This window comes from Aulostomus chinensis, chromosome 14 (assembly GCF_037954235.1).
Source record: "Aulostomus chinensis isolate RoL2024-O1b breed Wild chromosome 14, RoL_Achi_v1.0, whole genome shotgun sequence".
NCBI lineage: Eukaryota > Metazoa > Chordata > Actinopteri > Syngnathiformes > Aulostomidae > Aulostomus > Aulostomus chinensis.
In genome coordinates, this window is record NC_141333.1 from 4822198 (window position 1) to 4832839 (window position 10642).

A 10642-nucleotide genomic window follows, 5' to 3' on the forward strand; every position below is an offset into this window, starting at 1 on the left:
TCAACTCTGTGGCTTTAGCAAGGTTATCTTCACAAATTAGCCTTTTTTTTTAAATTTCTGAACCATAAATCCAATCTTTTGAAATAAGAAGCTGACATTATGAATGACCCACAAACGGGTTTGGTACTTACTGATGTGTTTTTGTGCTGTGGGACATTCAAGTATTTTAGCCTCGCGTCAACATCATGGTTGCCAGCGTTTAACTGAAAACCTTTTGACTGTGAGACAAAAGAACCAGACGTTCGACGACGCCGACTTTCCGAGAGCCGTGTTCAAATTAGGTACTTGGAACAGCACGGCGTACCAAAAGAGCAGGCTGCAACCAACTGAAAAACCAAATGTAATAAACTGTGCTGATCATGAGATTCTTTTTTTTAATCATCAGGTATGAATGTAGAAGACTGGAACTTGTGGGTGAGTTACCTCTGAAAATGTGAAATGACATAAACTCTGAGTACATTTACTATTTTCAGCTGGAAAAAAAAAAAAAAGCAAAAAGGCAGCTTAGGAGAATTCAACTAACAAACTTTGCACTGGAGCCAGAAGGAATGAGACGACACAGCGTGTGGTTTTAACACTTTAAATGCTTTATTGACTCAAGAGTTCATTCAATTGACAACAGTGAAAATACAACCGTATCCACTGGAAGCTGGAAGAAATGGAATAACAGTCCGTGTTTGTTTTGGAAGAGAAGTCAGACAAGGAATCCACATAATGACGCAAGGCAGCTGACATAAGGCAGCGTCTTCACAAAATTTCAGATGAAGGGTGAACAGCAGATATTGAAGCCTGCAGCAGCATCAAAAGCACTGGGTCAATGAACGAGCACAGCGGGGTCCTGTCAGTGGCCCGAAACACAATTGTTGCACTTAAAAAAATAAAACAAAACAAAAACAACAACAACATGCCAACTTTCGTGAAATTTGCTGGAGTCGAACCCCGGTGAGGTCCAGGTGAGACCCAGCCCTGCTTAATAAGATCGAACTGAAAAATAATCTCACTGTCAAAACGGAGGATGACGCGGTGGCAATCGTACGGCGTCACGCGGTCTGACTCAACACATTCAGATGCACGTTTTATCAAGTTCGCATCGGTTGTGCTCCGGCACTTTACTGGCGCTGCTCACAGGACTTGAACTTCATCATAAGACATTTCAAAGTCTAATTACTTTCATCTCAGCCACTGAATTCAATTTTTAAGTGAAGACATTCAGTCAGCCTCATCTTTGGTCGTCTGGATCATCAGTTCTCAACCTCTGAGGCGGGATCCCCCTCACAGAAATGCAGTTTGAACTCCTTGTTTTGCCCACAGGCCGAATGATAAATTACATTTTGTTTTTACATGTTCTTTTTTTAATTTACTTGGAGGGATTAGAACATAAAAGTAATCATGTTTACTTGAAGCCTAAAAATCAATACATTCATGGTAACTGGGCAAAAGAGTAGAAACTTGTCTAGTGCTGCTCAGGAAGTGTTGTCATACTTTGTTTCTGCCAGACTTCACAGTTGCAGCCGCACTTTGACTCGCACGTTCAATAAAATCTATGACCAGTGACATCAAAGTTTCCTTTCACACAACCATCTGGTGGCCCCTGGCAATCATCACACGACCCCAAAAGGGGTCTCAACCCCGAGGTTGAGAACTGATGATGAAGATCCAGGGAGTGAATTCAGAGCCCAAACATCCATAAAACTCGTGTCTCACCTCCTGATGAGGCAAATATAAACGTCTCCCTTCATAATCTGGTTGTTCCAAATGAAAATGTCTCTCTCCTGTTATTTTTTTGGCCTGACGCCTTTGTCTCTCTCAAACTGGGCGATCTGGTTAAAGATATTTAGCAGGTTAGCAGGAAGTTCTTTTTTGGGTCGAGCTTCTGCCGCTGTTGTCACACTACCGGGTTTATTTTCAGTTCCACCTCGGTCCGATCTCTTAGCCGACCCTGCATCTGACCTGCTGTTCTCTTCCTCTCCTTTGCTACGTTCCTTCTTTCTTTTTGTTTCTTCTTGTTCCCACCTACTTTCATAGCTTCCTCCATCTAGAGAGCTCCTTCTGGAAAAGTCGTTTCTGGAACTCGAGTTACCCGAATATTCGGGTTTCACGTTAGATTTGCGGGAATATTCTGACTCTGCTGACGAGCAGGATTCTTTGCGTCGTCTCTTCTCCTCTAAACTACTTCTCCTCTTTGAGTCACTGTTTTTTCTGTTATCCTCACTCCCTCTCTCCTTGCTCGTATGCCTCCCCTCTCTACTCCTCACCTTGCTCTCCTCTCTTTTCTTCATTCCCCTATGTGAGCTGTCGGACTCCTCATCCTCTGAGGCGGCTGATAAAGAGTAAAGCTGACAGATCCTTCTTTCGTCTGCATCTTTCTCCTTCCTTCTCTCCTCAACCTCCTCATCCTCATCCCTCTCTCCAAAACCTAGGCTCCCTCCCTTCTGGTTGAGGAAGGTGGCCGAGGTGTTGGGAGGTGCAGGAAACCACTCCACCTCCTCCTCCTCTTTCTCCTTCCTCTTCCTCTCGCTCTTACCCTCCTCACTCCTCCTGCTGTCTCTGGAGGAGACCCTGCGGTGGCGCTTGCTTTCCCGCTCTGACTTCCTCCGCTTCTTTTTCTTCTTTTTGGACCTCCTGTGAGAGGGGGAGGATGATGAAGAGGAGGAATTCAAAGAGGAAGAGGAGGAGGATGACGAGGAAGAGGCTGATCTCTTTCGTTTTTTCTTCATCCTGTAAAGAGGAGACATCCACTGAACACTGCATTGGGCCAAACAGCTAATTTAAAGTTCTGAGATGCTGATTGGAGCTGGGCGGGTTCGGGTTTTGCTGCTCTGCTTCAATGTCCCATCAGTAATTTACTGTCGCGCATAGATGACAAAGTGGAGACGATTACATTTCAGTGGAGGTGCAAGAGGGGAAAATCTCCTGGGGTGATTTGAGGTAAAGACAAACGAGATATGGCAGGCAGACGTAGATTCAGAGGACTTTAATCATTCCAGAAGAGGAGACAGGCCACGCTCTGTCTCACGGTGTTAACACGTCATCATTTGAGGAGTCCAACCGATGCTGACTTGTGCGTTCTTACGTACTGGATTACAGGAGCCAAAGAAAACTACAACTGTGTCAAAGTGGCAACATTGTAGATCTAGGATTAGGGTTGATTTTGGCTCTGAGGTTGATAAACCAGCAAGAGGACACGAGTCTCTACACTCTCAGTCCCTCAAAGCTGCTTTCAGACCAGATCAGTTGCTGTTCAGTGGCCAGTTACTGGCCCATCTCAGCTTGGTTATCAGGTCACGTTTTCCTGAAGGTTGACTCTGGTTCAGTTGCTCTCTGCTTCAGTGTTGGTACCCAAAACCCCGCAGCTAAAATTAACAATCTACACTCCAAGGACGGAGAAGCTGCGTCCGTCACCGCAGCACTGGATTTGATCTCAATTCAGCCTCAACTGCTAAGTGAAGCACAACATCTAGTGGTGACATTGGGTATAACTGTACTGCCAGTTAATACAGCTAAATATCAAACCAGTTTGAACATATTTATACCAGCTTAACCATAATGACATGAATCCCCCACCAGCGGTGTACTAATCAGCAATATACTAGAAAGATCAGAATCAACTTACCTCTTCTCCTCTTTTAAGATCTTACGCAATTTCTCAGCACTGGTCGGGCCGCTCTTAGCTTTCACCTCGTCCTTAGCCAGCGCTTCTTCTCGCAAGCGAATCGATCTCTTTATGGTCGCCAGGTGAGGCAATGAAAGGCACAACAATGGCAGCCCAAAACCCACAGAAATATATTCAAACAACCCACGACCCACGACATGCACCGGAGACCGCGAGCACAGCATTCAGTCGTTCATTTAGCCATCAGTCAATTCAGGGGAGGGCAGTGTGGGGAAGGATCAGAAAGACCGAGATTCAAGACAGAATGCGTGAGAACCAGATGAAAAAAACAACAAACCAAAAGTAACATCAGACAACAGGATGGCGAGGAGTAAAAGATGGAGGGGAAAGTATTTACCAGAGAGAAAGAGGTATCATCCCAAGAGGGGAGTTGGTGAGGAGGCAGATGGATGGACAGAGTGCATGCAGACACAAACAGCATTTGTTCCCAGTGAGACAGACGGAGTTGCAATGTTACCGTGTTTGGTTCAGGGACGCGGCGCACAACAGTGTCCAGAGGAGGAGGAGTTGTTGTTATGCAGGTTTTTTTGGCCCCCACGAGGCAGGTGACAAGGCCGTGGCAGTCGGAGGGTCAAAGGTCAGAGTCCCAGGGTTGCAGACATACACATGAAAACACCTCATCAGTATTACAAACAAAACTATATAGTGCAGTATCAATGTTATTTCCGCTCCCCACTGAGGTGAGTGTATTCACAAGACTGTAGATGTGTGGATCAGTGTCCGATGGCTGCCACACTGCCCCTCCCTTGTTTTCAGAGATCAAGGTGACCAGAGGAGGTAGGAGGTTATGAAATAGCTGATGACATAACAAAGGCTGCCTCTACTGAAATATGATGATGACGCCACTCTTTACAACTGTTTCAAACTTCTGCAATGAACACCACCACAGTCACTTTCACATCTGTGGTTTAGACACATTTAACATGTCTCATCAAGACACAGCAGTGTGTGTGTGTGGGTGCGTGTGTACCATGGACATTCACAACCATCATGTTCAAACTGCCACAATAAGAATAAAAACATGTGAGTAATGCTCATTTGAATCAACTGCTTTATTGTTTTCAGAGGTCACATGTAACACCAACATTTAAATTCAGACTTGTACATGTACTTTACTTTTTGATCCTAAAACACACACACAGCATGTACCTGGCAGCTCTCCCTGGTGCCTGGGTTGTGTTGCGGGCCGCTCACCTGTATCGTGTCGGTGATCTTGTGCAGGGCTTCCTGAGCCTCGGGGTTGGAGTCGTCCAGAGACAGCGCTCTTCTGTACAATCCCTCTGCCGTCACCAGTTTCTCCTGCTCCTCGAGTCTGGAGAAACACACGAACAAAGCAAATGAGGAATGTGAGTTTCCCTCTGATGACCACATGCAACTTTTACAAGTGGGACAAAAACATCCGGTCCAACAGATGCTCACTCATCAGTACCAATGGACAGTTTTGCCACAGACTGTCTCGTGGAGGACAAATTATTTCAAGACCAACTTGGCACTAAGAATCAACATGTCTTCCCTTAAGCCACAGCTGCTGGGATTTTGGACAACTGACTGTGACATCACCACATCAAGCTTCTGTTCTCAGGGTGATGTCAGTAGTCTTGTTTAGCAAGAAACATTTTTTGGAGACACGATTCAAAAATTCCAGTGGTGTTTACAAACATGTTTTCATTCTGATAAAATGTGTGTGTGGACCAACGTCTTCACTCCAGACATTTAATTAAAAACCTGTTCAGAATCTTTCAATTTAGATGAGGGGACTGGTTCTTCAACAATGCTAGCTTACTTCAGGTTTTAGCGCTCTACTGAAGCCTCATTCAGTGTTGAGCTTGGCTCTCCTGGTATTTCCCCACCCTTTTGTGGAATCGACTGTCTGCCCAAAAAATTTAACCCGTGTCCCCGTACATAATGTTTAAAGGTAGTGCAAGGTCAGGGAGAGAAGTGAAAGTCCTTCAGCCTTCTTCAACATCAACAAGAATGACTTATCTGTCACACTTGCTAAGTGGCTGCAAGTCAGTCAGTATGACAGGTAACAACCTGATAAACCATCTCATTTTTACTGACTACCTGGCTGTTGGGTTTCTGGGTTCCAGCAGTTGCTGAATACATGTTTGGAGTACAGGGTCAAACATGAGTGTGACCATGATTCACAGAGCCAAAGAGATTTTCACTCAAGCAGGCCAAGTGCCACCTGGTCGTGATAAACAACAACAACTAGGGAATGACTTTGCAGATGAAACGTATGATAATGATGACATCTCTACTCAGCGTCGTTTGCTCCATGCTCAGGTGAATTATTTAGCTCGAAAATAACACGTGTTGATAAAACTGTCAAGAACTGCCCGATAAAAAGCTCTTGCATACATACACTGAAGGTTGCATGAGTGTATTTCTACACTGCTGGAAAAAAAAAAGGTCCTCGCTAACTCGTGGTCAAATGTAAGTTGCGCTGAATAACTCGTCATTTTAACTGCAACCATATTAAATTATAAGATCCCAATCCTCTGAAATGTCTGTGTCAGCAAAATCAGTGCAGTACTAACTGTTTTCCTCTCTCCACGAGTGTCTGGCAGAGGTACTTCTTAGCGTTGCGGTGGTCCGGACAGCTCTCCAGGGCCAATTCAAAGTCTGATATAGCCTTTACGATGCTGCCCTTGTTAGCATACCTGCAAAAATAGGAAGTTAATGGAAATAAAAGCATTAAAAACAAAAAACATCTTGAGAAAAGACAGAGTGATTTAACACCCAAGTACATAGAGATGTTGGGTGGTAAAGTATAGCTACACAATCCATAAACACCAAATTATTCCAACACTCAAGCACTGCAGCTCTGCTCTCTTTATACCAAGCTGGACTGTAGAACTCACAGAGCTCCTCGTGCTACCAGAGCTTCCACATTATTAGTGTCAATGTCCAGCGCTTTGTTGTACTCATTCATGGCTTCCACATGACGGCCGTGCTTGAAGTGGTCCACACCTGCACGGACACTAAAAAAAAAAGAAAAGAAAATGAAGAACAAAAATTATGGCAAAGTTATAAATTATGTCAAGAGAGTAGAAGCCAGAGAAAAAGGGACATTTGGTAGAAGTAAAAGGCCGACGTTAGACTGTACCACTTCAAGGCCCAGGACGCAGACTGCTTCTTCCTGATCGCAGAGGCAAAATCCTCCTCTTTGAAAAGTTTACTGTGGAGAAGAGAGGCCGGTAACAATGACAGCACTCAGTGACCTTTACAACAGTTCTATGTCTGCAATGAAGGCTTCCATCTCCAAAGTGTTCTTCAATCTACCTAGAAGACTGAAACCTGAAATGCACCCAACATGTCAACACCAACAGGTTTTTGACACTGGAGTGATGTGATTAGTTGTCATCTGACCCATGAGTCCACATCAGTTATCAGGCACCAGGCGTACCTCTGTAGCCCTCTCATCATCGATGGTGGGTGGGTGTCACTGACGCCCAGGTTCTCCAGGAGGTAGTCCACTACTGATGGGTTGTGGTAACCATGGCACGCCCCAAGTATACGCTCATATTTCTCAGTGGTGTCGCTGGCTGCCCGAACGCTACGACTGAGGAGAGAAAGAGTTTGTTTGGTCTCGTGAAGAACTTAACACTACCTGAATCTGGGACCACCTGCAGGGGAAAGAGTTACTTTAATGGCTTATACAAATATATATCTTCTTCGAAGGTCAAGAGGTCATCATTACAAGCACTATTTTCGAAAAAAAAGACATTACTAGATTGAAATTAATAAATTCACTCTACTACTGTTTCTTTAATCTATGTCCTGCATTCATCCATTCAATATTTCAATCAGTGTTCAGTAAAAAAAAAACGCCAGATCTTTTGTCGGTCTGACAGAGTTTGGGTTTAGAAAGCCATGCAGAGCCAATACACATGTGCTTCCACTTATTACGTGGTAGACTTTAGTCATTTTGAGCCTTCACCTGTAGTGTAGAGGCAGCTCCTCCCTGGTGATGACTCCCAGTTTGATGTGCTCCAAGGTGGGAGAGAGAGACGTTTGGAAGAGGGACACAGTGATTTTCTCCTGGTAGCGGTCGATGTCTTTCACTGCAGCTACAAAAACAAAAAGGGCCGGAGAAAAAACAGCTCTAAAACAGATATTTAATTCACTTGATGTAAAATATTTGATTTGAATTTGACAATCTGATTGATTGATGCCTGTAAGTCAATTTTGGGCATTAGTTCCTCAATAAAAGAAACTTACCTCTGATAAGGTCCCCAATCTGGTAGTAGGACAAAGGATCATCATGACTGCCAGTGGAGGGAATTTCTCTGATGTGACACAGAGCCTGGAGGTAAAATGAAGGAAAAAGGAGAAACACTGCAGCATTTAATAAAGAACAGCAGAGAAGCAGAGAAGGGTGGACGTGTTACACTGGCCAGAATGGGCAACATTTTGACCTCCAATTTTCTAACTTTCAAGACGGAAGAGAGGTATCCATCCAAATATCCATTTTTAAGAAATTCAAGTGCATTTCCATCCACTACTATTAAGTGAACATATAAGACATTGTTCATAGAGATGTGCAGTAGATGATACAGCAATTCTCCCGTCTACGACTGTGGAGGAAGAGGGAGCAGTGAGATGACATAAGGGGAAGGAAAACTAAACAACAGGATAAATATAAAACCTAAGAGACGACTGAAACTGAGTTTAAACGACTAATATCACAGCTACGTGATGCTGGAGGAGTCCTGTAACAGCCCAGCTGACCATGAGTCCCGACCATCACGTGGTTCAAATCCTTTATTCGCCATATGTGTTTCCCTTGCCTAGCTTTTTTTCTGAGAAAATTGAAAGTGGGTGTGAAAAGAGCTGGAAGGAATCCCAACTTGAGCCAAACTCAGTACCGTGTTATTTCCTGATTACATTTTTAAGGTGTGCCGAGTTGACAAGTTAGCCTGGATGTGTTGTCTTCCTCCAGGTATGTAGAAGGCCAAGAAGCAAACATTCACTGAGGTTATGCTGTAAAGGCCTGGACAGCTGCCAGAAGCGTCAGCGTAACAGATTTCGGATAGCCAATTCTCAAGTGTAGAAGCAGATTCAAGGGAGCATGGTTTGCATACAATCTCAACATGGACTTCCAGTACAGCTGAGCAACTGCCAACTCAAAGTTGTTTCAATCTCGTCTGGTTTACAAAGTTTACAACACTGATTGAAAATCAGACCTGAAATAACTTACCGACAACTCTAGGTCCTCGATGTCTCTCTTCAACCCTCCTGCCATGCAGAACAGAGTGAGGAAGAAGCCATATTCTCTAATGTTGTTGATTCTCCCCACCACAACGTCGCCTTTCTCTAAGTCCCTGTACAGCATGGCTCTTCTCTCTTCGTACGACACGTCCATGAACAGCTCCAGTGGTGGCATGATGGCGAAGGGCTCTGAGGCAGCACAGGCAGAACGCAAAGTCAAATGCATTCAATACAAAGATGCAGTTCACCGAATCATATTCCAGGAGTACGTTTCCAATCAAGCCAGTTAGATGTTTCCTCCCCGCAAAATTGGATGCATCTTCTAACACCAGAGTGGCTCAGGGAAAAGAACGGGTCATAACTTTAGTTTTGGAAAAAACCCTTCACATCGCCACCAAACAAGAGAGACATGATAGCGACTGCCTCTGTATATCAGTGAAGCAGCTTTGGAGCGACTGCAGGTGAATCAGTTTAACAAGCACTCCTGTGAGTGGTGACCCAACTGTTAGGATGACAGAAGACAGAACAACTGTTCTCCGTGTGGAGGGAGAGCCCTGACCCAGAAACATTACTGTGGACGTGCAATGTAAAATGCCGCTTTTTTTAATTCAGCATTTCCATTCGGACCAAAAGGGAATGTGTTCATAGTTCATATCAGCACCAACCAGCAGCCTCGTCCTCCTCCTGCTGCTCCTCTTTAGGGGTGGCGGTCTTCCATGCTGGACAGAAGAGGATGTCTGCCTTTCTGGCAATGAATTGCTCCACTAGGGGGCTGGATTGCCCTTCATCCCTGCTGCAATAGTGCATAGAGATGTTAAATCTCCTACAAAAAAACACTATAATGAGTTTTTATTTTTAGCTGCAGGTCAGTGATTTGCTCTATGAAGGTTATCCTTTTAGCTTGTATCTGCTAATACACAGAGAGACACAGAAAGTATGTACGCGGAAAAGCTGAACTATAGCACACAGTCATGTAAATCAAGCACAGATTTGTAACAGAAAAAAGAGAATATCTAAACATATATAAAAGCGGTGACAAGTAACTACTGAGTTATTTTCTGGGTACTCTGCGAGCTCCTCGCTCCCTCCAGACTGAAAGGTGGAGGTCGACTCGAGCCAGAGGCAGCAACTTACCTCTCATAGGTGGCCTTGCACAGGTCAGACACCACAGCTTGGAAGTCTGGGTTTTCTGTTTGTTCACATTTGAGTTTGTTAAACAAAGAATCCCCGTGATATGCCAGACACTGTTTCAACAACTCCCTGTCCATGTTGTGCTCTTGCTGGACAGCTGTTAACTTTCACTGCTGAGTCGCAACTTGAACGACGCCATTTACTATCGTTCACTGTCGTTGGAACGCTTCGGTGAAATGCCGCGTTTTGAGACAGCACTGACGAAAACCCACACAAGCTTCGTGGCTTAAGCACGTAGCGGCTCACGAATCGTTTAACACGAGAAAAATAGCTCAGAGTGGCCCAAATATCAGACGCTGTTCGTTGCTAGCAAAACAAACGCTAATAGTGCTAAAGTTCGGGGCGTTGGACCTTAATTTTTATGTGTGATCATCTTTAAAATATCAGAGCATGTCAATAGTTTTATAGATGTATAGTCTCTCAGAAAAAAACAAACATTAAATAAGAGACAAGCCGCGTTTTAACGGCAAAAAATTGTTCAGTGGGTACCAGCTAACACCTGCTCAAACGCCTCAGCGCTGTAAGATGTACTGAGCATGCGCAAGTGTGCTACACTAAAAACGG

General features: G+C 44.4%; 1 protein-coding gene across 1 annotated transcript; it reads right to left on the reverse strand.

Annotated features, from left to right (window-relative positions):
- Positions 1-560: 560 nt before the first annotated feature.
- ttc14 (tetratricopeptide repeat domain 14) lies at positions 561-10607 on the reverse strand. The gene is made up of 12 exons (XM_086224472.1): positions 10022-10607; positions 9553-9680; positions 8877-9076; positions 7898-7982; positions 7617-7746; positions 7083-7238; positions 6783-6854; positions 6538-6657; positions 6214-6336; positions 4868-4985; positions 3614-3720; positions 561-2718 (listed from the first exon to the last, which is right to left on the reverse strand). Exons 1-12 carry the CDS (start codon positions 10153-10155, stop codon positions 1776-1778), a joined length of 2316 nt encoding a protein of 771 aa, XP_086080598.1. The 5' UTR covers positions 10156-10607; the 3' UTR covers positions 561-1775.
- Positions 10608-10642: the final 35 nt, after the last annotated feature.

Coding starts and splice junctions, on each gene's coding strand:
- ttc14 (XM_086224472.1), bottom strand. CDS start 10,155: ATGGACAGGGAGTTGTTGAAACAGTGTCTGGCATATCACGGGGATTCT. Junction 7,239..7,616: donor GAGCTGCCTCTACACTACAG/GTGAAGGCTCAA, acceptor TTCTCTCCTCAG/TCGTAGCGTTCGGGCAGCCA. Junction 2,719..3,613: donor ATCTTAAAAGAGGAGAAGAG/GTAAGTTGATTC, acceptor TCCTCTTTACAG/GATGAAGAAAAAACGAAAGA.